At 44.3% G+C, this 23,809-nt stretch overlaps 2 protein-coding genes across 2 annotated transcripts; one reads left to right on the plus strand and one right to left on the minus strand.

Moving 5' to 3' along the window:
• Positions 1-1,190: 1,190 nt before the first annotated feature.
• Positions 1,191-2,954, plus strand: LOC115133166 (cytochrome c oxidase assembly factor 6 homolog). Its single transcript, XM_029666115.2, has 3 exons — positions 1,191-1,341; positions 1,899-2,063; positions 2,284-2,954. Exons 2-3 carry the CDS (start codon positions 1,920-1,922, stop codon positions 2,383-2,385), a joined length of 246 nt encoding a protein of 81 aa, XP_029521975.1. The 5' UTR covers positions 1,191-1,341; positions 1,899-1,919; the 3' UTR covers positions 2,386-2,954.
• Positions 2,954-21,945, minus strand: LOC115133165 (solute carrier family 13 member 4-like). Its single transcript, XM_029666113.2, has 15 exons — positions 21,267-21,945; positions 18,120-18,248; positions 15,334-15,470; positions 15,034-15,215; positions 14,879-14,933; positions 14,723-14,756; positions 14,537-14,632; positions 13,224-13,408; positions 7,200-7,319; positions 6,980-7,081; positions 6,739-6,840; positions 6,340-6,574; positions 5,432-5,593; positions 4,925-5,062; positions 2,954-4,291 (listed from the first exon to the last, which is right to left on the minus strand). Exons 1-15 carry the CDS (start codon positions 21,387-21,389, stop codon positions 4,154-4,156), a joined length of 1,938 nt encoding a protein of 645 aa, XP_029521973.1. The 5' UTR covers positions 21,390-21,945; the 3' UTR covers positions 2,954-4,153.
• Positions 21,946-23,809: the final 1,864 nt, after the last annotated feature.

Below are 23,809 nucleotides of genomic sequence, written 5' to 3' on the forward strand. Positions count from 1 at the left end.
ATAGAGCACGCCAGCTTGTAGTTCAGCGTTTCCCAAACTCGGTCCTCTGGACTTTTCCCTAACACTGCACAGCTAATTCAAATGATCAAAGCGTGACGATTAGTTATTATTTGAATCAGCTGTGTAGTACTAGGGCAAAAACCAACAGATTAAAACCTCTTGGGGTTCTGAGGACCGAGTTTGGGAAACACTGTTGTCGTCCTAAAAAACATTTCCTAAAAACTGTAAATTAGTTACCTCTGGTGCGTTCAGCCATTAATGTGGGGAACATTTATGGGGAAAGAATTAGGTTTTTGGGATAAACTCAGAAAATAAGGTTTGAGGTTAACACAGGCTTAAGAGATCTTATACGTTTTGGTCTATGAGATAATATTAGTCAGTTAACATGACCTTTATGAATTAAGAAGCCTTTGTGCTTTTTTTCAATTATATAAATGCTTCAAAATTCACAAAAGGTGACGTTAGCTGACGATATACATTTTGCTCATAGAACAAAAAGTATAAGATTTCCTAAGCCTTTGTTTACCATAGACCTTATTTTCGGTGTTTATCCAAAACCCGTACAAAATGGGTCACCAGGAAGGATCAGCCAATGAAGTTTTGCTGTACCACTCAGTTGACTACATTAAAATGGTGGAAGCCCTCAATGGTGTTGCCCATGCTAATATCAAAGACAGTACAATATGAAGATAGGCTAAAACTGCTTCTTCAATAGAAATCCCAGATCATATTTGTAGGCGATGTCATGCCGACACTGAATAGCTAAACTCATACATAAAAACACGTCATGGGGTCTGACTGTCTTCTGGCGCCGAACTGCGCATGTGCAGGCTGTCAAAAATCAAAGCCACTCCTTCCTTATATTGTTGTATATGACGGAAATGAAAACGTGTCAGTTTGTCACTTTCTATTTGTATTTATTAGGGATCATTAGGTTGGAGTAATAACATGTTCAACTACTTAAGACATGCGCTGGAATCTAGGTTGTGCCTTTAGATTTCGAGACCATTAACAATGAACAAATAATTTAACATGTATCTCATTGACTTCTCGACCCTGTCTGTTTCGCGACCGTTCCCGGAAGTCTCGAGATGTTGCGCCTCTGGGTTTCGAAACGCAGCGTTAAAATGACATTTTGGCTACCACAGGCCTCTACCATTCTCTATGGGGGAAAATGAACTCTTGCATCGCTGAGATGCGACGGAAGTCCTTACTCCATAAGCAGCTGTCCTTGAATGCACTCGGGAAACATGTTGCAGAACTAAAATTACATTATTTAAATGATCTTTTGGCATTATTGATCAAACCATTCATACCGGAGTAGTGATATAAACATTAATGGTGAGTTGTCAAGATTATAACGTGGTAGCATTAGCTAGCTAGCTTATTTGATAACAGTTTTGATTGGGTTTGGAAACAAATTCGCTAACGTTAGCTAGATAACAAGGCACAATCTTAGGTTGGAGTTTGATTCTCGACGAATAAGCTTGTAAATCATCTAGCTGAAAGCCTTCGTTGACTCTTCTTACCTCAGTCAGAGGCTGCAGGATAAGTAGATATGTGTGCGTTGGTTTTCGCATCACTGATTATAATATAGCTCGCCAGCTTGAAGTCTGAACAAAAATAAACGCAACATGCAACAATTTCAAAGATTTGACTGAGTTACAGTTCATATAAGGAAATCATTCAATTGAAATGAATTCATTAGGCTGTAATCTAAGGATTTCACATGATTAGGAATACAGATGTGCATCTGTTAGTCACAGACACATGAAAGAAAAGGAAGTGGATCAGAAAACCAGTCAACCTTACCAAACAAAGTGGCAGGGTCAGGCTGTTGAAGTTGCAGATTGTTCCATATAGTTGACTGAACTGTTTTTTTCCTCTCGTTGTGTTAGTAAGTTTTCCCAAGCCCAGTGATGTCAGCCCCTAACTCCAATCAGAGAAAAGCATGCTGGGGCGCTAGGGACGAGCTGTGGAAGTGCCTTGATGATAACCAGGACAATGCCTCCTCCTGTGAGAAGTTCCAGAAAGAGTTTGAGGCGAGCTGTCCAGCTCAGTGGGTGAGCCTCCCTGTCTGGTCTCAAGTCTAGCTTATAACCTATTTGTTATTCTATTGAAAATGACAGTCTATCATAGCGGTAGCCAGAGAGAGAGGCTAGATCTAGAATGTTTGTGGTGGTCTAATTCCCTTATTTCTGTCTTTGATGTAGCTACAGTAGTAAACTCAGTGTGGTCACCAACCCTGATCAAATACATCCTATCTCACATTGATCCTGACAGGTGAAACACTTCACCAAGAGGAGAGACTTTTTGAAGTACAAGGACAAGATGCAGACGGAGGGCTTTGAGCCTGCTGACGGGCCTAAAGAATCACGGTCCTAGCCAGTAGCCACTGGTCAGAAGACTTGAGAGGAGGGCTTCCTGGGGCCTCCTGGTTGATGGACAGTAGTGGACTGTCACTGGTCACTAGAGCACAATCTTGCCATGCCTCCCCAGTGACGATAGATGCTGGATTTCAGTGACCTAACACCTGGACACTGGGTAGATGTCAACTACGTGCCGCAGTCAGATTCTCAGGCTTCTCCGCAAGTGTGCACTTGTCTCGTTCACTCCTCGCCTCAGACTAGTGACCGTACCTACGTCACGCACGGAACAGGTGTGTGGTGACGTAACCACGGTGAGCGCTGTGGAAAGTGCACCCCTCACAGTCACAGACATGGTTCTACAGGCTTTCTCTGTATCCCTCTCTGCTCTCTCGATACAACGTCAAGGGGTTGTATGTGGTGTGACACAAATCAACTGCTCCGTGACTGATAGTCTAACCACAATCGTTTCTTATTTATGCTATTGTCAAAGATAAATAAAGAACAATATCTGAATCTATGAATAGACAGTGATATGTTATGTGTGTGATCTGTTGTGATAAATAAAGACGAGTCAATGGTTCAGTATTATTTTGTAACAATTGTGTTTAATTTCCATGAATCTAGGCCTATTCTACGAGGTGAGTTGAATATGTGTGGAAAAAACTACATTAACATTATTCATGGAGGTTACAGTTCATCGGATTGGTTGGACACTACAAGGCACATTTCTTTTTCATATTACAAGTTGGCATGTATTTACAAAGGTTCTATATCTGTCTTCTAAAACCACATCAAAGTTTGAAAACTTGTGCAACGTCGAATAAATTATAAACAGAGATGTAGGATTTAGATTGCTTGATGTGCATACATTCTGTATCGGCCTCCATTTTCACGACGACAGTGGATAAAGTACAAAAAGGCACACGATTACATTTAAATTGGTTCAACAAAAATATAGAGCATTTCATACAAGTCATATGGTCTACGATAGAATGTACACGTTGCTCTGTAGTCCTAGGGACAGACGGCTCTCGTGATTTGGCTGTTGATTGGAGAGGCTCTTTACTCTGCAGTTTTCTCTCTGGTCTCGATTGTGTCTGTCTTTACACCCTATTCTCTATGGCTCTCAATAGTCGTGCACTATATAGGGAATTTCAGCACACTTAACAGTAGGGACCCAGTATGTAACACCATGAAGACTGTATACTACTGTAAATATAGAGTATAGTTCTAATTAGCAAAGTGTCATATGCATAGAAATACTGTTCATGTGGTTGTTAGCTCAACCTTTAGGAAAATGTGTGACATACAATATGCTGTGGCTTGTCATAAACCCATCTTGAATCAATGTTTTTTTTTGTGGGCTATGGGATGGAGAGATTAGAAAACAATATACAAGTAACATTTACAGCAACATACAGTAATATGGAGTAAAAGGCAATATGATCCGTTGACTTGAGTTGGGAGTCTATTCCGTGCACCTCATATAGGCTACTTTGGCTGCGTTTACACAGGCAGCCCAATTCAGATATTTTGTGCAATTATTGGCAAAATATCTGATCTGATTGGTCAAAATACCAATTAGTGTAAAAAAAAAAAAATCTGAATTGGGCCGCCTATGAAAAGGCAGCCCCTGCGTCTCCTCCCTTGTGGTGCTTCTTCCACCCAGTCTTCCCCAACCTGCACGGTTGAAGGAATAAGCCTCAGTCCCTTTCAATTTGGCATTTACAGTAAAAGAGACGGCTCTCTGTGACCTCTGCACTCTCTCTCGCGCCCCCGCGTGGTTATAAGCTGCCAGTGAAGTTCCTGGCGATGGCCCAGTCTGGGTACTCAGTCAGGTTGAAGAGGGGCACGCCCCAGGTCATTATGGCCAGCATCACCACTAGAACACCAATCAGATTCACCCCGAATCCTGCCTTCACCTGAGACAGACGACAAACAACACTGGGTAAGAAATATGTACTTGTTCTCTCACTTATTATTGAAGAGCTCCCGTATGTACCTAAGCCTAGGTGTTCTATTTAGGGTCCTGTGTTTTGTACAATCATGTGACATAGCAAGTTCTCTTATTTCTCATGTTTTTTAAAAATTATTATTTTTATTTTTATTAGTTATACTAGTTTGATATTGACTATGGCACTGTTGAGTATAGCTCGCAAGTTAAGCATTTCAATGTGCTTGAGCATGTGACAATAAAACTTAACTTGCATTTATCCAGAAATGAGAATTACATCAACAATGAAAGCAATATTGTCTGAAGATGGTGCTGGGCCATCTGACATCATAAGGAAAGGGGGTCCGTTTGATGAAAAAACTTTGAATAGAAGGTTCAAATCCAGGCATGTCAAATGATTGCGCAAAACACAAGGCTCTCGTTCTAGTGATTGATTGCTGCTCATTAAAAGGTATTACGACTATTAAATAAATCTCTTATAATCTCGTATAATAGGACTGTTACATAAAAACGTCAGAATTGCAACAACAGCCTTTTGATTCTACTTGGCATTGTGCTGTCCCGTCCCAGTGGGGTTTGTGCTTATGTGTTTGTGTCTCACCATGTCGCTGATCTGCACATGTCCGTAACTGAACACTATGGCGTTGGGAGGGTTCCCGACAGGCAGCATGACCCCAAATGACACACACATGGTGGCGGGGATGAGTGTTTGGAGGGGGTTGATCTGCAGGGTCTCCGACTGAGAGAGGGAGACAGAGGTCAGAGGTCGCATAACTGCGTGTCACGCAAAGGAACAGGGTGTTTTCAATAATATTGACAGCGGCACCGAGAGAGGAGGGCGAGCAGATGGCTGTGTTGATGTTGTGAGAAGAGAGTAGAAGTGTGCAGGCTATTCGAGGACACTGGGAATCGAGCTGAGAAATTGAAGGATGGGGCTTAGGTTCTTCTTCACGGGCTCTCAGGGTTAGAGGGGCTAGTCAGGGAAGAGAGAATAGACGGCGACTGTGGTTCTTTCTAGAGCAGAGTGTATACACACAGTGTGTTTCTTACCAGAGACGATCGAGAGGACAGGTAGAGAAGACCGACAGAGAATCACTGTTATTCTTACCAGAGCAGAGAGGATAGGTAGGAACACGGTGAGAGTGGCGGGGTTGCTGGCGAACTCTGTAACCGCGGAGACGAGCAGGCAGGCCAGCAGCGTGACCATCCACGGGGGTAGACCACTCATGGGCTCCAGCTGTCTGCCGATCCACACACTCAGCCCTGACACCTGAACACACACGCAAACACATGACCAGACACACCACACGATCAGACACACACTACGTTGAGTTGTCATTGATGTATGTAATATAGATTGTGATGCAACCTCATAGCACATACTGTAACATATATACTGTAACCCACATTGGAAGGTATCATGTTTAGGATGGCACAATTTCATGTGTACAACAGCTAAAGACCTGCATCACTATACTGAGAGATTTGTTGTTTACAAAAGGACGTATTTGGGCCTTTTTGGAGCCTTTGTTCATGTTTTTTCAAGGCCCCCATACTACACAATGAGGATGAGGAAGTGATTTGCTGTTTGGGGTAAGTTTCTCAAAAACGTGAAACAACAACAACAAAAAATGTGTCTGGAACCTTCTAAAACCTGCCGTTTACACAGAGATTTGGTTGTAAAAGAAATACATCCTCTCCTTTTACACTTTTCTAAATCGAGACCAAAATGAGATGTTGACCGTTCTCCCGTGACCCAAATCATTCTCTATTGACCCAAATTAGGCAGAAAGTGTGTGATTTATAGATGTATTGTCATAACTCGCGACCCACCTCTCACATGCCTTGGGCCCACTTTGGGTTCCGAACTATAGTTTAAGAAACCGTGGTATCGTATGCTACCTTGCAGCATGAATCAGGCTGTTTGAGAAGGTTTTAATCCTAAGAAATCTGCCCTGTGGTGAGTAGCCTACACGTTGTTTGTACAGTAGTACAGTATACTATATAACCTGGTACCTTGCAGCCAGCAGCCAAGGCATAGCCCCCTCCCACAAGGATGACGATCTCCCAGGGCATGAGATTCTGGAAGTCCTTCCAGGTGATCATGGGGGCCATGGGGTCTGGGTCTCTTTCTGCGGAGCTGTCCCCTGCGGGGGTTCTGGGGGCCCGAGAGAATGGCCGACGGGCCGGGATAAGGAAGAGCAGGAAGCCCAGTAGCACAGAGACAGTGGCGTCCGTCCTGTAGCCTTTCCTGCGGAAACAAAACAACATTTAACAGTTTAAAAGAAAAAATTAATCGAACCTTCATTATTCAACGTTAGTCTCAATGAGATGCATTTGAAATGGCACCCTATTCCGTTAACAGTGCGCCACCCCCCCCCTTTGATAGTGCAATACCAAAAGGTAGCTACGTACTTCTCGAACAGCGACGTCCACCCGGGTACGAAGCCCGGTTCTCTGGTGAACCACAGCAGAGTCATCAGGATGAAGAACACTCCTGTCACCACCTCTGGGTAGCTACAGCCCAGAAGAAACAACACACAGGTCAGTTGGATTGTTTTCCTTCAGCGTTTGTACCATCAATTAGTCCTCACATATGGTTACACAGCTGGTTTCTTGTCCCCAGCTGTAACTGGAAAACGAGTCTAAAAATCACCTGATGGGCCCAAGCTTTATGTACTCCTCGTGGATCTTCCTCTCTGACAGCATCTCTCTCCTTGTCTTACGCTTTTTACTCAACGAGCATGTCTCCCTGAAACTGGAGACACGCGACAACACCGCAAGGTTAATATCACAGAGGTACCTGTACAACGTGTGCGTGCGCGGGTTCCTGTGTGCGTGTCTTCCTGCATTTCACATGCATGCGAGGTGCTTACTTGCAGCCGAGGAAGAGGAAGTGCAGCCAGACCCAGGTCAGCAGCAGCATGATGATCGCGATGGGGAAACTGAAGATGAACCAGGTCCCAAAGTTGATCACCTTCGCATCCGGGTAGCGACTGCAAGGGGGGGGGGGGGAGAGAATAGTTAGTGATGGGAGGAGATACAGAGAGCGCGGTTAACGTTAAACCAAATGCACCACATCATCTATAAGGGTATTGTCCTCATAGTAAACTCAGCCCCCAAAAAAGAAACGTCCCCTTTTCAGGGTCCTGTCTTTCAAGGATAATTCGTAACAATCCAAATAACTTCACAGATCTTTATTGTACCGGTTTAAACACTGTTTCCCATGCTTGTTCAATGAACCATAAACAATTAATGAACATGCACCTGTGGAACTGTTGTTACGACACTAACCGCTTACAGACGGTAGGCAATTAAGGTCACAGTTATGAAAACTTAGGACACAAAAGAGGCCTTTCTACGGACTCTGAAAAACACCAAAAGACACATGCCCAGGGTCCCTGCTCATCTGCGTGAACGTGCCTTAGGCATGCTGCAAGGAGGCATGAGGACGGCAGATGTGGCCAGGGCAATAAATTGCAATGTCCGTACTGTGAGACGCCTAAGACAGTGCTACAGGGAGACAGGGCGGACAGCTGATCGTCCTCGCAGTGGCAGACCACATGTAATCACACCTGCACAGGATCGGTACATCCAAACATCACACCTGCCGGACAGGTACAGGATGGCAACAACAACCGCCCGAGTTACACCACGAATGCACAATCCCTCCATCAGTGCTCAGACTGTCCGCAATAGGCTGAGAGGCTGGACTGAGGGCATGTAGGCCTGTTGTAAAGCAGGTCCTCACCAGACATCAATGGCAACAACGCACAAACCCACTGTCGCTGGACTAGACAGGACTGGCAAAAAGTGCTCTTCACTGACGAGTCGCGGTTTTGTCTCACCAGGGGTGATGGTCGGATTCGCGTTTATCGTCGAAGGAATGAGCATTACACCGAGGCCTGTACTCTCGAGCTGGATCGATTTGGAGGTGGAGGGTCCATCATGGTCTGGGGCGGTGTGTCACAGCATCATCGGACTAAGCTTGTAGCCATTGCAGGCAATCTCAATGCTGTGCATTACAGGGAAGACATCCTCCACCCTCATGTGGTACCCTTCCTGCAGGTTCATCCTGACATGACCCTCCAGCATGACAATGCCACCAGCCATACTGCTCGTTCTGTGCGTGATTTCCTGCAAGACAGGAATGTCAGTGTTCTGCCATGGCCAGCGAAGAGCCCGGATCTCAGTCCCATTGAGCACGTCTGGAACCTGTTGAATCGGAGGGTGAGGGCTAGGGCCATTCCCCCCAGTAATGTCTGGGAACTTGCAGGTTCCTTGGTGGAAGAGTGGGGTAACATCTCACAGCAAGAACTGGCAAATCTGGTGCAGTCGAAGAGGAGGAGATGCACCGCAGTACTTAATTATTTAGACGTATCAGGGTTGGGTGAAGGTGCTTAAAGTGGGGGCTTCGATTTCAAGCAGAACATTTTTGGAAGTGGAGGGGCTCTGGCTCGTTAGTATCTTATCTCTTACATCTCCCCCAGAACCCAACGGAGCATCTGATGGAATTACGGGAGATAGTAGTTCTGGGTTAAGACCCACTAGGGATACCCTCAGTATCACAAGTCATTACAGACTACAACCTCAGAACCAGCAGAAACTAAACCATCAACCCTTTTCTTTTGATCATGATCAGAACATGACGTCTGTAAGACGTCTGCAGGTCATTGACCACACAATGAATAAGTTCAGGTCTATTTTCTGACTCTATGGCCTATGTGGAAGGATATCTAGTAGTTGTCAATACTGGGCAGTGATATGGTAATATCTCTGTTTGCTGAAAGACAAGCTGACTCGCTGCTTCTTCTTCGTATACTTGCTCTGCTGTTCGATATCTGCCCGGTAAAAGACTGAACACATGGATATTCTGACAATTCCAACAGATAAAACTGTTAAATCAATCAATGAATTGCTGTTCATTGCTGTTCCATCCACTCAGTCAGCCATATGAAGGGTCTATGCAACCCCCCCCCCCCCCCTCACCCTACTGTCTGCGGTCAAGGTTTAGGCTTTCATTCCTTTTTCCATGTGGAAGTACCGGCCAAGGTCCTGCTTGCGCATACACAGAGTCAGATGAACTCGTAGATCTCAATGTTATGTCTCTGTGTGCAGACATACATAAAAATGCTATTCATGAGTTCATCTGACTCTGGGGAAGTAGATAGGGGGCTTCATTGCCAAAATCCAGAAGTATCCCTTTAATGATTGATGTTGATGGAATCTTTTGGAATTTGCTATTAGATGCAAGGCAGATTATATTGAGTATCATTCATTATTTGTATTGCCACCTCCAACTGTCAATATAATACAATAATATATGCCATTTAGCAGACTGCTTTGACAAAACCTGCATACCAAGTGTTTAGAGGATGGGTCTGTTGTTGTGAACATTACTCACTGTTGGAACTCTCTGTTCCCGCAGTAGCAGGATAAAAATGCCTACAGGGTTAGGTTTAAGGTTCTGGTTTCACTAGTGTGGACCTGTTATAGCTACTCAGACAATAAATCCTCTTTTGGGGATCACCAGCAAACCCCCTGACTCACAGAGCTGTCCTTCACCAACCTGAGCCCTAGTTTGACAGAGCTACACCTGAAGGAGCTACATACTACTGGCACATATTATAGTTGCACTGGGGAGGGAGGGAGGGAGGGAGGAAAGGAGGGGGGTAAAGAGGGCGAGAAGGAAGACTGATATGGACACAGTCAGATTTACCTTTGTCCAACAAACTTTAAGATGAAAAGAGGCCATTTTCCCTGGCTTAGCCTAGCTGATTTATTAAAGTGCCCAGGAAATCCGCTTTGTGGGATTGTTGAGAGGGTTTACACCAATCCTTCATTCCATCAATCCCAGGCCTCTTTGTCCTTTTGTTTCCTCTGGACCTCGGTCACGGAGTTAAACATGACATATCGCATCATTCGATGTTCCCTCTAAACAGCGAGCCCTTCCTCCAGGACAGCCGCGCTGAATAAATGCCAGGCTGCGCAGAGACGCAGAATATTGAGATTCACTGATTTCGCCCCATTAGTTTGCACTATATAGATCAACGTTTTTTTCTGTGTTCGAATCAACATTATAAGGCCTTTTTCAATGCAACATAACAAAACAAATCTGGCTTTGCAAGATTGAGTCTGTGATTTTGTTGTAGGTAGAGCCAGAGCGCAACAGAGTAGAATTCCACTGGCAGGGGTTGCCCACCAGCGGTCTTTGAATCGCTTGCGCTTTTCCGATCAGAGCCCGCGAGTGTGCACATTTGTTAATATTCTTAGCGGTTATTAGCCCAGTTTTAGATAAGTATAGGTTAGCAGTGGGGAGTTACTGCTTACTACTGGAGCACAAAATGTGTAGGCTACATTTCAAGCGGTCTTTAAAAAGCTTATGTCTTAATTAAAGGGGCAGTGTTGTATTTTGAGATAGATTTGAATATGCAAATAAGCCAATAGCAGAGGTAACCTACATCGTCTCATTCTCTGCATAGTAATAATAATTCATGTTATTTTGTAAAGTGGTTTCTTGCGTCATACAACACAATACAATGCAATTGACAGTCAGCTATTTGGCCCATGGTGTTTAAAAGTCTATTGCAATGTATGCCTGCACTGAACACCACATATAGGCTACATGTACATTTACATTTACATTTAAGTCATTTAGCAGACGCTCTTATCCAGAGCGACTTACAAATTGGTGCTTTCACCTTATGACATCCAGTGGAACAGCCACTTTACAATAGTGCATCTAAGTCTTTTAAGGGGGGTGAGAAGGATTACTTTATCCTATCCTAGGTATTCCTTAAAGAGGTGGGGTTTCAGGTGTCTCCGGAAGGTGGTGATTGACTCCGCTGTCCTGGCGTCGTGAGGGAGTTTGTTCCACCATTGGGGGGCCAGAGCAGCGAACAGTTTTGACTGGGCTGAGCGGGAACTGGACTTCCTCAGTGGTAGGGAGGCGAGCAGGCCAGAGGTGGATGAACGCAGTGCCCTTGTTTGGGTGTAGGGCCTGATCAGAGCCTGGAGGTACTGAGGTGCCGTTCCCCTCACAGCTCCGTAGGCAAGCACCATGGTCTTGTAGCGGATGCGAGCTTCAACTGGAAGCCAGTGGAGAGAGCGGAGGAGCGGGGTGACGTGAGAGAACTTGGGAAGGTTGAACACCAGACGGGCTGCGGCGTTCTGGATGAGTTGTAGGGGTTTAATGGCACAGGCAGGGAGCCCAGCCAACAGCGAGTTGCAGTAATCCAGACGGGAGATGACAAGTGCCTGGATGTAGGCTATATCATAGAAATCAAAAGCTATTTCCATGTGAAAATGTTACGGAATTTGTTGGTAGGCCTACATTATGCTCAAGTGGCCAGAATAGCCTATTGGCTACTGTCTAAAATGGTAAGGATACTGCCTCAGTATTCATTGTAAACGTGCGCCGGAAGTTGCACAAAATTCCCACTTATGTTCAAGTTTCCACTCACAAGAATTCAGTGCCAACCAAAATTTGAGGGAAAATTGGTATCATTCATCTGATCAACTCTCTTTATCTATCCATTTAAGTTTCACTGAGACAGAAATGACAGATTGTTATTTGGCTGATATTGACAGGACATGGGGTTATTAGTCAGGTATTGTATCTAGTAGTGAGAAATGTGTGGTATTGTATTTTGTTGATATTAATAGACCATGTGGAACCAGTGTGAAATGGCTAGCTAGTTAGCGGTGCACACTGGTGGTGTTTCAATCGGTGACGTCATTTGCTCTGAGACTTTGACAGTGGTTTCCCTTGCTGTGCAAAAGGGCCGTGGCTTTTGTGGAGCGATAGAGAACGATGCTTTGTGGGTGCCTGTTGTCGATGTGTTCAGACGGTCCCTAGTTTGAACCCAGGTTGGCAATACTGTTACACAAAAGACATTTGGCTGATAATGTATTGAAAGGCCATGGGGTATTTTAGGTATTGTACCTATTGAACTGCATTGGGGATAGTGTATGGTATTGTACCTATTGAACTGCATTGGGGGTAGTGTATGGTATGGTACCTATTGAACTGCATTGGGGATAGTGTATGGTATTGTACCTATTGAATTGCATTGGGGGTAGTGTATGGTATTGTACCTATTGAACTGCATTGGGGGTAGTGTATGGTATTGTACCTATTGAATTGCATTGGGGGTAGTGTATGGTATTGTACCTATTGAACTGCATTGGGGGTAGTGTATGGTATTGTACCTATTGAACTGCATTGGGGGTAGTGTATGGTATTGTACCTATTGAACTGCATTGGGGGTAGTGTATGGTATTGTACCTATTGAACTGCATTGGGGGTAGTGTATGGTATTGTACCTATTGAATTGCATTGGGGGTAGTGTATGGTATTGTACCTATTGAACTGCATTGGGGGTAGTGTATGGTATTGTACCTATTGAATTGCATTGGGGGTAGTGGATGGTATTGTACCTATTGAACTGCATTGGGGGTAGTGTATGGTATTGTACCTATTGAATTGCATTAGGGGTAGTGGATGGTATTGCACCTATTGAATTGCATTGGGGGTAGTGTATGGTATTGTACCTATTGAATTGCATTGGGGGTAGTGTATGGTATTGTACCTATTGAACTGCATTGGGGGTAGTGTATGGTATTGTACCTATTGAATTGCATTGGGGGTAGTGGATGGTATTGTACCTATTGAATTGCATTGGGGGTAGTGGATGGTATTGTACCTATTGAATTGCATTGGGGGTAGTGGATGTTATTGTACCTATTGAATTGCATTGGGGGTAGTGGATGGTATTGTACCTATTGAACTGCATTGGGGGTAGTGTATGGTATTGTACCTATTGAACTGCATTGGGGTTAGTGTATGGTATGGTACCTATTGAACTGCATTCAATGCAGTGTATGGTAATGTAGCTTACTTGTTGAACTGTTCGGCGAAGATAAGGTTGGTGGAGGTGCCGGTGATGGTGATGAGGCCTCCAATGGTGGCTGCGTACGTGATGCTGAGCGAGAGACATTTACAGATCATATGATCTCTCTTGGTGGGGTAGCGAGAGTTCTTGCTCTCCTTCTCCTTCTTGGGCTCTGGGATGCTGATCGCTGTCTGGAACAGAGAGAGGAACAAGTATAGTGAGTCACTGTTTGTGGGAAATATATATATATATATAACATACATATATATTTTGTACACAATAAGGAAAATAAATGATGGGACAACATCTAAATATAGCTCCCAGCGTTGGTCAAAGCTCAGAACGCTTATATTCTTGATTTGATGGAGTTTTCATTGAGCCTGCTTCTTTGCGAATGAGTGGAATCATGAACGGTGGCTTGTTTGTTGTGTTCCCATTTGTCCTCTGGATTTGCTTCCTGGATTTGCCTTTTTTTTAGCAGCACATTGACCACTCTCTCAAACGACTAAGTCCGCCCTCTCACGGCACAGACCAAGGGCCTGAGACCGAGGGCCTGAGACGTGAAACGAACTACCCCAGCTCGGAGTCGGCTCACTATAGAGAAGTAGGCAAAACTGTAGACGCTGCTGACAGTGTGTTTGCGAGATGCCGGTCAAAAGGCCGTTTTAAAATCGTCCTGCGACTCCTTCCGTGTCTACGGACATCCCCAAGGAAACAAAAAATGACTTTCTGAGAATAAGTGCACAACTGGTATTCGCTTATAGATATGTATAGCTATGTAGATCAGTGGATGCTGCTGAGGGGATGCTGCTCATAATAATGGCTGGAACGGGGCGAATGGAATGGCATCAAACACATAGTCATTGCTATCAGGGATCCTTGGTACGTCCATACGCCTAAACCTAACCCCTAAACCTAACCTTAACCAAAACCCCTACCTAACCTTAACCCTTACCTTAACCATTTTAAGTGTCAACTTCAATGGGGTAGGGACATCCCAAGGATACTAAGTTCTCATAAAAACCTTGCTTTACAGAGTGTAGGCTACTAAAATAGCCAGTGATGTGGCTGTTGATAATTTACTTCCTTTCAGGGGTATAACATTACAATTGTTATGTGTTTGTAGATTGATTGAGGTGATAATGGCCGGGGTCATTTTTGCTTGTTTATTCTGTTTTCCAAAATAGCAATAAATGAGCTTCAACTGTATTTTTAAAAAAAATTATATATATGGGGGGGGTTTAAGACCCTCCTTTCTGGACCTCACTAAAACTCAAACCCTGGTTGGGGCCCTGTGTGTAGTGAGTGTGTCTACTGACCGATGGCAGGTGTCCATTGGTCTGTTTTAGGGACAACTGGCCCAGACTGGTCTTACTGGCCTTCCTCCCAGTCCCGTTAGTCTCCACAGTCGGCAACTGAGAGAACAAAACACACAATGGAGAATTAACGTAGAGGTTAAAGACAGATGTCCTTACACAGATTTACAAAAGGTTTTATATTCTCACCTCAGTCAGAGTGCAGAGCTCCTGCTTCATACAGCTGTGGATAAAACACAACAGGTTCATAATTGACAACACTGGAGTTGTTTTCATGATGTGGACTGCAAGCCTGTATTGTATGTGATTCTCCAGTGATTGTCTCAGAAGCTCCCCAGGTCTTACCTGTCTCTGCGATACAGACGCTCCAGTTGGTTCTGTTCCAGATTCTCTTCCCTGTCTGCAAAGGAGCAAAACAAAACCATTTAACGATCACAGTTAGGCACAATTCACCATGTCACTGAGATGTTTACTGCAGGCAGTGAGGGGGAAAGTCATACCGCTGAGGCAGCCGTCCTCGGTGGCCTCAACGGTTTCGGAGTCTTCCTGGGTGTCGGCCACGCCGGTGCTGATGAGCTGCTGCAGGACGGCCTCAGCGATGGGCATCACCATGGCAGTAGTGGAGGTGTTACTGAGCCACATGGACAGGAAGACCGTACAGCACATGAAACCCAGCACCAACCTGAGAAAACACACAAGGAGAGAGAAGGTGTGTGTGTGTGTGTGTGTGTGTGTGTGTGTGTGTGTGTGTGTGTGTGTGTGTGTGTGTGTGTGTGTGTGTGTGGTAGCTGCGTACTTACATGCCAGGCTTGGCTCCGGCAATCATGACCATGCGTAAAGCGATGCGTTTGTGGAGGTTCCATTTCTCTATGGAGGCCGCCAGACAGATCACCCCCATCAGCAGCAGAGTGGTGTCCTTACAGTACTCTGCAGCTACCTGTACCAAAGACAACCACACAGTATTTATAGCATTTCTATACACACAAATACACTCGATCCTTACATGTGACTCGCGCACACCTGGATTCGGTCGAGAAATGCTCAACATTTTTTGAACATATTTTTTACTTTGACCTCTTCTGTGTTCATGTTTGCCGATAAGCATGAATTGATGTATTTGTACTCCAGGATGGGCTCAGATGGATCAGTTGGATCAACATGTCTGAGCTTTGCTCATTTCCAAACATTTGCGATTGGAGGCATACAAACTAAAATGGGACCCAACAATCGATGTGAGAGGGCAGGGGAAGGTTTTACGCGTAACACCTTCCTGTTTGTGCCATGTTAAAACTGAGGTAAAGCAATCCTATTGGTGAGGTGAGGTGTGAGAGAGCAGCACTAAGTACAGTACACAAGTCTAGTCATCAGAGCAAAGAGTTGCATTAAAAACGTGGATATTTGCCAAACACGATTACAAGAGCTTATAATAACACTAACAGCCTGCTTTGGCAGGTTTTGTCCATGCGATCAGATCACATGAGCGACTCAGTGGTTCCTTTTTATGTAACACTGATATAGTGAGGAGAAGGAACCATTAATGGTGGTCATTGGGAGCACTTGGGGCTGGTTAAATGACAGACCATTTCCTGTCCAGCAGGGGTTAATGGGTTACTCTGATCAGTACATAAGGCCATCATCTCAGTGCTAAGTGCTTCACTGGAGACGAACAGAGAAGATCTGACTAGAATGCTTCATGTATTATATTAGACGTTAGCATACAGATACCTCGTGATAACCTGACATCATCAGATCACCAGGTATCAGAAAGAGTGAGTCACTCACATGTTGACATGGGTCTGTGACATCATTACCGTCTCTTCACAAAACGAGAGGAGGATGGTGAGAGGTCAGACGAAGGGTAACTTTTAAGACTTAATAAAGTGTTTATAAAGGCTTCATTAAGTGCCGTACAAGGTCATTGTCTGTGGTTGTTAGTTCACACATGAGGCTACATTTGTTAGCGAGTGTAAACCAGGTGTCAACAACAATGCTGAGTGTTTTGTTTGTTTCCTCAGAATGGGATTGGGTCAACTTACTTCCCTTTTCAGTCATCACAGAGGCATTACAAAGCAATGGGATGTGACTTCTCAGGTTCTTCCTAGAAAGCATCCATACGTTACTCCACATATGTAACAGTATTGAGTGTGTTATTTAGAGCGACCAGAAAGGGGCGTACATGTTAAGAGTATACCTCCTTAGAGGCCCCAAGTATCCAGGGCAGCTTACTGTACATACACAAGGAGTGTGGTAAATACTGTAAATGCTTAGAGATCCGATTTTACACTAAGAGAAGTGTTAATTTGGCAGTAGTGGGAGTCAGGTGCTCAGATGACCGTATTTACAGTTGAACAAGAATTATGTGAAAGGAATATTTTGGGTTTGAATGTACGTTTGTGTGTTTGTACACTGAACAAAAATATAAACGCAACATGTAAAGTGTTGGTCCAATGTTTCATGACCTGAAATAAAAGATCCCAGAAATGTTCCACATGCACAAAATGCTTATTTCTCTAAAATGTTTTGTTTAAAATTTGTTTACAACCCTGTTAGTGAGCATTTCTCCTTTGCCAAAATAATCCATCCACCTGACAGGTGTTGCATATTAAGAAGCTGATTAAACAGCATGATCATTACACAGGTGCACCTTGTGCTGGGTACAATAATAGGCCACACTAAAAATGTGCAGTTTGGTCACACAAAACAATGCCACAGATGTCTCAAGTTTTGAGGGAGTGTACAATTGGCATGCTGACTGCAAAAATGTCTACCAGAGCTGTTGCCAGAGAATCGAATGTTAATTTCTCTACCATAAACCGGGAGAATTTGTCAGGCCTCACGAACGCAGACCATGTGTATGACGTTGTGTGGGCGAGCGGTTTGCTGATGTCAACATTGTGAACAAGGTGCCCCATTGTGGCGGTGGGGTTATGGTATGGGCAGGCATAAGCTATGGAGAAACGAACACAACTACATTTTATCTATGGCAATTTGAATGCACAAAGATACTCTGACGAGATCCTTTGGCCCATTGTCGTGCCATTCATCCGCCTCCATCACCTCATGTTTCAGCATGATAATGCACTGCTCCATGTTGCAAGGATCTGTGTACAATGTCACCCATTGAGTGTGTTTGGGATGCTTTGAATCAATGTGTACAACAGTGTGTTCCAGTTCCCGACAATATACAGCAACTTCACACAGCCATTGAAGAGGATCGGGACAACATTCCACAGGCCACAGTCAACAGCCTGATCAACTCTATGCGAAGGAGATGTGTCGCGCTGCATGAGGCAAATACACCAGATACTGACTGGTTTTCTGATCCACATTGTTTTTTAAGGTATCTGTGTCCAAGTCATGTGAAATCCATAGATTAGGGCCTAATTCATATATTTCGATGGAATGACTTCCTTATGTGAACTGTAACTCAGTCAAATATTTTAAATTGCTGCATGTTGTGTTTCTACTTTTGTTTTGTGTGTGTGTGTGTGTGTGTGCGTGTGTGTGTGCGTGTGCTCCTGGTCCTCAGTACCCTTAGCAGAGAGCGGGAGAAAGAGAGAGGAGAGTGAGTGATAGTTTTACTGACCTCGCTGGACTTGAGCACTCCGAACAGCGGGTATAGGAAGGCTGGTACGAGGGCAGCAGCTCCCAGGGGTACAGCTTCTGACACCCAGTACACTGCTGTCACTATCAACACGTACGCACAGCAGGCCTCCTACAGGGGACAGAGACACAAGGGGGTTGAGACATAGGGAAGAGACAAGGGATTGGGCGTTCATGCAACAATGCAGTTTGCCAAGGTCCAAACCTTCTACATGTATGCCTGTATCGTATTTTCAAACGTTGCTTATCATGAAAGCACGGTCAATTATTGAGTATATGTCTAGTGTTGAACTTTGTGAAATAAAACTCATTGCTAGGTCCCCCGTATTGTCAGGGTTCATTTGTCTTAGTTTATTCCACTAGGGTTTATTGGAGTGCAATAATGCTGTTCACTGAAAGAAATTGATTTAGATTTTTGATGAGATCTTTTAGGATCCCCATTACCCGACACCAATGGGGACAGCTAGACTTACTGGGGTACAGCATATAACGAAAAAGACATTACAGACAAAATACTTTACAATTGACAGACATTTAAAAACGTGAACATGTCGAGTGTGTGTGTGCATCTATCAGTTACTAAGTTCCCGTGAGAACAAACCCACTGTGTTCGTTAGTCACATTTCAACACCATTTATTTGCCACGGAAACAATGGAGAATGTGCTCAGTTTGTGAAAGAGCCAATCCAAATTCCAATCTAATAGTTTAATCAAAATGGGATTTGTTAAGTCATTCATTTAAACGTACCTGTTTAACCTTTTCGTTTCCTTGGAAACTCGAGGCAGCTTTTCATCAAAATAGATGAATAACTGAATGTTTTTTTTTTTTAAGAGAACGACCGAGTCAAGTTTTTTAGACACTGAGCTCGTCAAATCAATGAATATCTTGGATCTTCTCCATTAGTGAGCTGTGCATATCTATCTCACCACATTGAATGATCCATTGTTACCACAGGCCCAGGTAGAGGGGTAGCGGTAGCTTATCCTGCGTAGGTGAGGACGCCTTCAGAACTCTCCCTTCCCATAACACGTGATGTGTGTCAGGCACTTGTCTGACCAGTGTATCGTGTAATTCCTGGTGGAGTACAGGTTGTCTGGAGAGTGAGGTGAGGGGTCTGGCAATACATCAGCTATACACACACACACACACACGCACGTGCATAAACACCGTCAGACTGTCCAGCAATGCACGCACGCACGCTGGTAGTGTAACCTCTCATTGAAAACAATGTTGAATATTGTCGTGTATCACACATAGACTATTTGGCCTCTCCATTGGTGCCTTTGAGGCAGGCAGCCACCGACCCTGGCCACGAGCACCTGGCCGGGCACGTTCTCCACATGTGCCCCACTGGACATGCCCAGTCCTGACCACCCCACCACAGGTGGGAACACAACACCTCCTTTCTGTGATCTAGATAAATATACCGGCTGTTACACACACAGTAATAATCTAATTTGGCCACAGGGAAAGTGTCCCCAGGTTTTGCCCCAGGAAACTGAGGTGATCTGACTATCTCCCAGTAGTTAGTGTTCGTCAGATATGAGATGTGATGTCAGATCTCAGTCATTCAGGAGACTGGGGACAGAGACAATCAGAGATCCTAAGAGATTATTGATCTGAGGTTGTCACACAGTAGAGTACTGTCATGGAATGAATAGACTTTCAATGAATCAATAAAATCATTTTTTTCAGTTTCATCAGAGAACTGGGTTTATTGAGGCAATCATGGGTTATTTCTTACTTACTGACAGGTTTCATTCAGTTAGGTCGTAGGGACATTCTCGAAATGGTTTAATTGATCAATTTGTTTCTCCAATCTACCATGTGTACGGATGGACTGTATGATATTTCACTGCAATGAGCAAGCGCTTGTCAAGAGGTCAAAGGTGACTCAGCAGACGGTTTCCATCCACATCTGGAGGTAGCATGGTCATGTGAGTTCTTAGAGTGAGAATTGGGAGGGGAGTTCACGTCACCTTTCAGACCATGACTCAACATAACCCTTAAGTGTGTGATGTGATCAATAAAAGAAGATGGCTTTTCGTGTTATCGCTTCATCAAGGCCAAAGGCTTTTATAAAGATAAGTCATCTGGATAACCGTTCATCAGTGTTGATGGTGCGATTTTCAGATGATTACTGTAAGAATGGATTCACTCATCAGTTCAATTCCCCGTATCTTCCTCTAGAGAAACAATGATGATTAAATGGAAACACCGGTTTGCATTTCCTCATGTGAGCTCTACTGATAATCTCTGAACACAAGTTAGGTCAGTTAATCTGCTCATTGGACAGACATTATGGCTCCTGACTCAAACCCCAAGGAGCTGAGTTCATCCTGCTATCAGAGATAAGGAGGATCCCTAACCTTAACCTTGCCTGAGACCAGGGGCCTGTACTCATAAAGCGTCTCAGACTAGGAGTGCTGATCTAGGATCAGTTCAGCGATTTAGATCATAATGAATAAGGACCCTGAAGACTAGGCTTTAGTTCAGTGGGCTAACACAGTCGCGGAGTAAGAAGCGTGGGTTTGAACCCAGAGAGGCACATTAGTACAATTCTCTCAGGCTGACACAGGAGAACAGAGCATGATGGGTTCTGTAGCTGCAGCTGGCCACATGCTCCATTGTTCTGTCCCTCTCTGAACTTGACAAATTCTGTAATTGATGAGAGAGGGCATTCTGGAACCACAGGTGGTTCTACACAAACAGAACGAACAGATCCTTCCCCACATAGCTGAGCTGAGTTATATAACCTAATAGCTTGGCACAGATTCACTTTCTCCCTGTCGCCTGTGGTGCCAACCGCTGTACAACAATGCACCCTACTGTGAAGTGTAAACACGCGGAATGGTGCACTTTACGCACAGACGCCAAGTGCATAACAAAATGCGTAAAACAAGTTTCCATTAGCAAAGCATGATTGGAATATGATGTAAATCGAAATATTTGTACCGTGGTTATGTATTATGGCTAAATATAATCATAAAGACACTGACAGCTGTTCTCATCCCCAATTTTATTCTGCTTCATATACTTTAGGCTAACTCGAAAGAACAATGCAGACAGCCTACCCATGCGCAATATTAGTCATGCTCGTGACATGTTATGATTAATTCGGGTACTCACGCTGGTGGGGTGGATGAGGGGCAGCGGCAGCAGCGACAGCGGGATCAGCACCACCAGGATCAGCTTGCGTGCTCTCCATAGCTTCTTGATAAGGTCCATCCTTGCGGCGGCCTCCAGCCTCATCAGGGACTGCTCGCCTGAGTTCGGTCTCAGCGCAGAGAAGCTGGCTTGCTGGTCCCTTTTAACTGGTTATTTGGCGTGACATGAAGTCTTAGTGAAAGTAAAAGAAAAATCCCTTTAAATGTCTCCTTCTGGAGTGAAAACTGGAGTTTCTATTTGCAGGTTCTGCTTGTTTAGTTCTGGTGGCGATGTACTGCAGTCTACAGCGCACAGTCCGTCTGAAAACTGCTCTTTGGACAACCTCACCTCCGTACTTGACCTGCAGGCAACCCCCACCTCTGAGTTCAGCTAGGAGTTCTACAAGTGAAACCAATAGTTTCCTGACTTCTTTTTCAATGCTGCCTGCCTACTTATTCTTATCTGAATTACCAGATAATGTCTCTTCTTCAGGGCTCCCTTGCAAAGGAAACCTTGGTCCCAATGGGGCTCCCTGCTCAAATAAAGGTTCGATATAGTGTTGTAAAATGCTGATGTTTGAGATAGACCAGGAGGCACAACTGTATATAGGCTACTGTGAGTGCAATAAATGTCTACATAAAGAGGTTCTCAGCACCATGACTTTTCATAACTTGTCACATTTATGACCCTCAGGTATGCTAATTTCCTCAACCTCATCCGTCACTCCGCCTCACTGGTCTCTAAACCAATCCGCTTTGAGTAATTACTTGTCATGAGTTTGCAGCATGGTGTGCAGAAAAGGGGTAGGCCTTAAGTTGTTTTAGTGCGTGGAACGTGTAATAGTATTGCAGTCATGTACCATTGGTAATCAAGATCCCAATAACTGATCTTATGATATAACATTTGCTACCCGGACTATTTACATTGGCCTCCTTTAGTATTTATTTATCTTGTTTATTTTTGCACTTACTTACTTGCACTGGCTCTATGCATGCTCACTAGACTCTACCCACCCACACACTCACACGTACCTCACAGGCACTCCACACCTACACACATAAACACTAACACCTTAACACACTTTCACATACACTGTTGCTGCCCTGATTGCCTAGTCACTTTTACCCCTACCCACTTGTACATTCATTCAATTTGATTTGATTTGTAAAGAGGGGAGAAACAATAGTTTTGAGTGCTATATAAATTATAGTGCTGGTATGAACATGTTATTTAATGTAATAGCTCGTTGTTCCATATGCACCAATTTTGGTCCACACCAGTTTTGATCCATACATAGTGTGTCTTTGGTCCCTAGTACGCCATGGACTGATACCCCACCAGTCAGAGTGAAGCGCAGTCCTTGCCTGCCCTCAGGTGGTATTTGTCTGTACAGTAAGTGCTAAATCGAAGTTCCCACATCTGAGTGGAGGGCTGTGGAACTGAAGAGCGACACCATCTTTACACGCCCCTCTTCTCTTATCTGTTCATACAAAGCTTTCCTCTGTCCCGTGAATCTGTGTACGTGTCAACGTTCAGCTGGCTGTCACATTTCTCATCACTATGCAGCTGAATAGCCTGGCTGTTTAAAAAGTTATAAAATAGCTAAATATAGGCTATGTCACGGTCATTTATGGGTTGAACATGAAAGCTACACGAATAAGAACATTTTTAAACTTTGCTGAGCGGCTAACTAATGTCACATGACAGACTTCTAACTCATAATCGGCATAATCCGACCAAAACACAAACGGTTTCAGTCAGTTCCTGCAGCTTTCCTAGTGAATAGCGTTCCTATTACACAAACCCATTTTGTAATATGCTTCCATTCTCTCCAATTTAGAATTGAAATACCAGACACTTAATCGTCACGAAACACCTTTGCGTGACAGAGAGAGGTTTACCGATGACTTGCAAAGTGTTTTGCTTTGGCTGTATATACAGTACCTGTTCATTGCATGCCAATAAAAGTGAGAGAGAGAGAGAGAGAGAGAGAGAGAGAGAGAGAGCGGAAGGGGATGGTTACAGCACAGTGACCTCGTTGATCTACACAGATAGTCAAACAAAGGTCATGTACAGAGCAGCCTTATCACAGCCTTATCACAGCCTTATCACAGCCTCATCACAGCCTTATCACAGCCTTATCACAGCCTCATCACAGCCTTATCACAGCCTTATCACAGCCTCATCACAGCCTTATCACAGCCTCATCACAGCCTCATCACAGCCTTATCACAGCCTTATCACAGCCTTATCACAGCCTCATCACAGCCTTATCACAGACTCATCACAGCCTTATCACAGCCTCATCACAGCCTTATCACAGCCTAATCATAGCTTTATCACAGCCTCATCACAGCCTTATCACAGCCTCATCACAGCCTTATCACAGCCTCATCACAGTCTTATCACAGCCTCATCACAGCCTTATCACAGCCTCACCACAGACTTATCATAGCCTCATCACAGCCTCATCACAGACTAATCATAGCTTTATCACAGCCTCATCACAGCCTCATCACAGCCCT

The sequence above is a fragment of the Oncorhynchus nerka genome, linkage group LG8 (genome assembly GCF_034236695.1).
Source record: "Oncorhynchus nerka isolate Pitt River linkage group LG8, Oner_Uvic_2.0, whole genome shotgun sequence".
NCBI classification, from domain to species: domain Eukaryota; kingdom Metazoa; phylum Chordata; class Actinopteri; order Salmoniformes; family Salmonidae; genus Oncorhynchus; species Oncorhynchus nerka.

Excerpts from the sequence above, each read along its gene's own strand:
- LOC115133165 (XM_029666113.2), bottom strand. The coding sequence starts at position 21,389 with ATGAGGCTGGAGGCCGCCGCAAGGATGGACCTTATCAAGAAGCTATGG. Across the intron at positions 13,409-14,536 it reads CCAATGGACACCTGCCATCG|ACAGCGATCAGCATCCCAGA; the intron begins GTCAGTAGACAC and ends TCTCTGTTCCAG. Across the intron at positions 6,841-6,979 it reads ATAAAGCTTGGGCCCATCAG|CTACCCAGAGGTGGTGACAG; the intron begins GTGATTTTTAGA and ends TCTGGGCTGTAG.
- LOC115133166 (XM_029666115.2), top strand. The coding sequence starts at position 1,920 with ATGTCAGCCCCTAACTCCAATCAGAGAAAAGCATGCTGGGGCGCTAGG. Across the intron at positions 2,064-2,283 it reads CGAGCTGTCCAGCTCAGTGG|GTGAAACACTTCACCAAGAG; the intron begins GTGAGCCTCCCT and ends TGATCCTGACAG.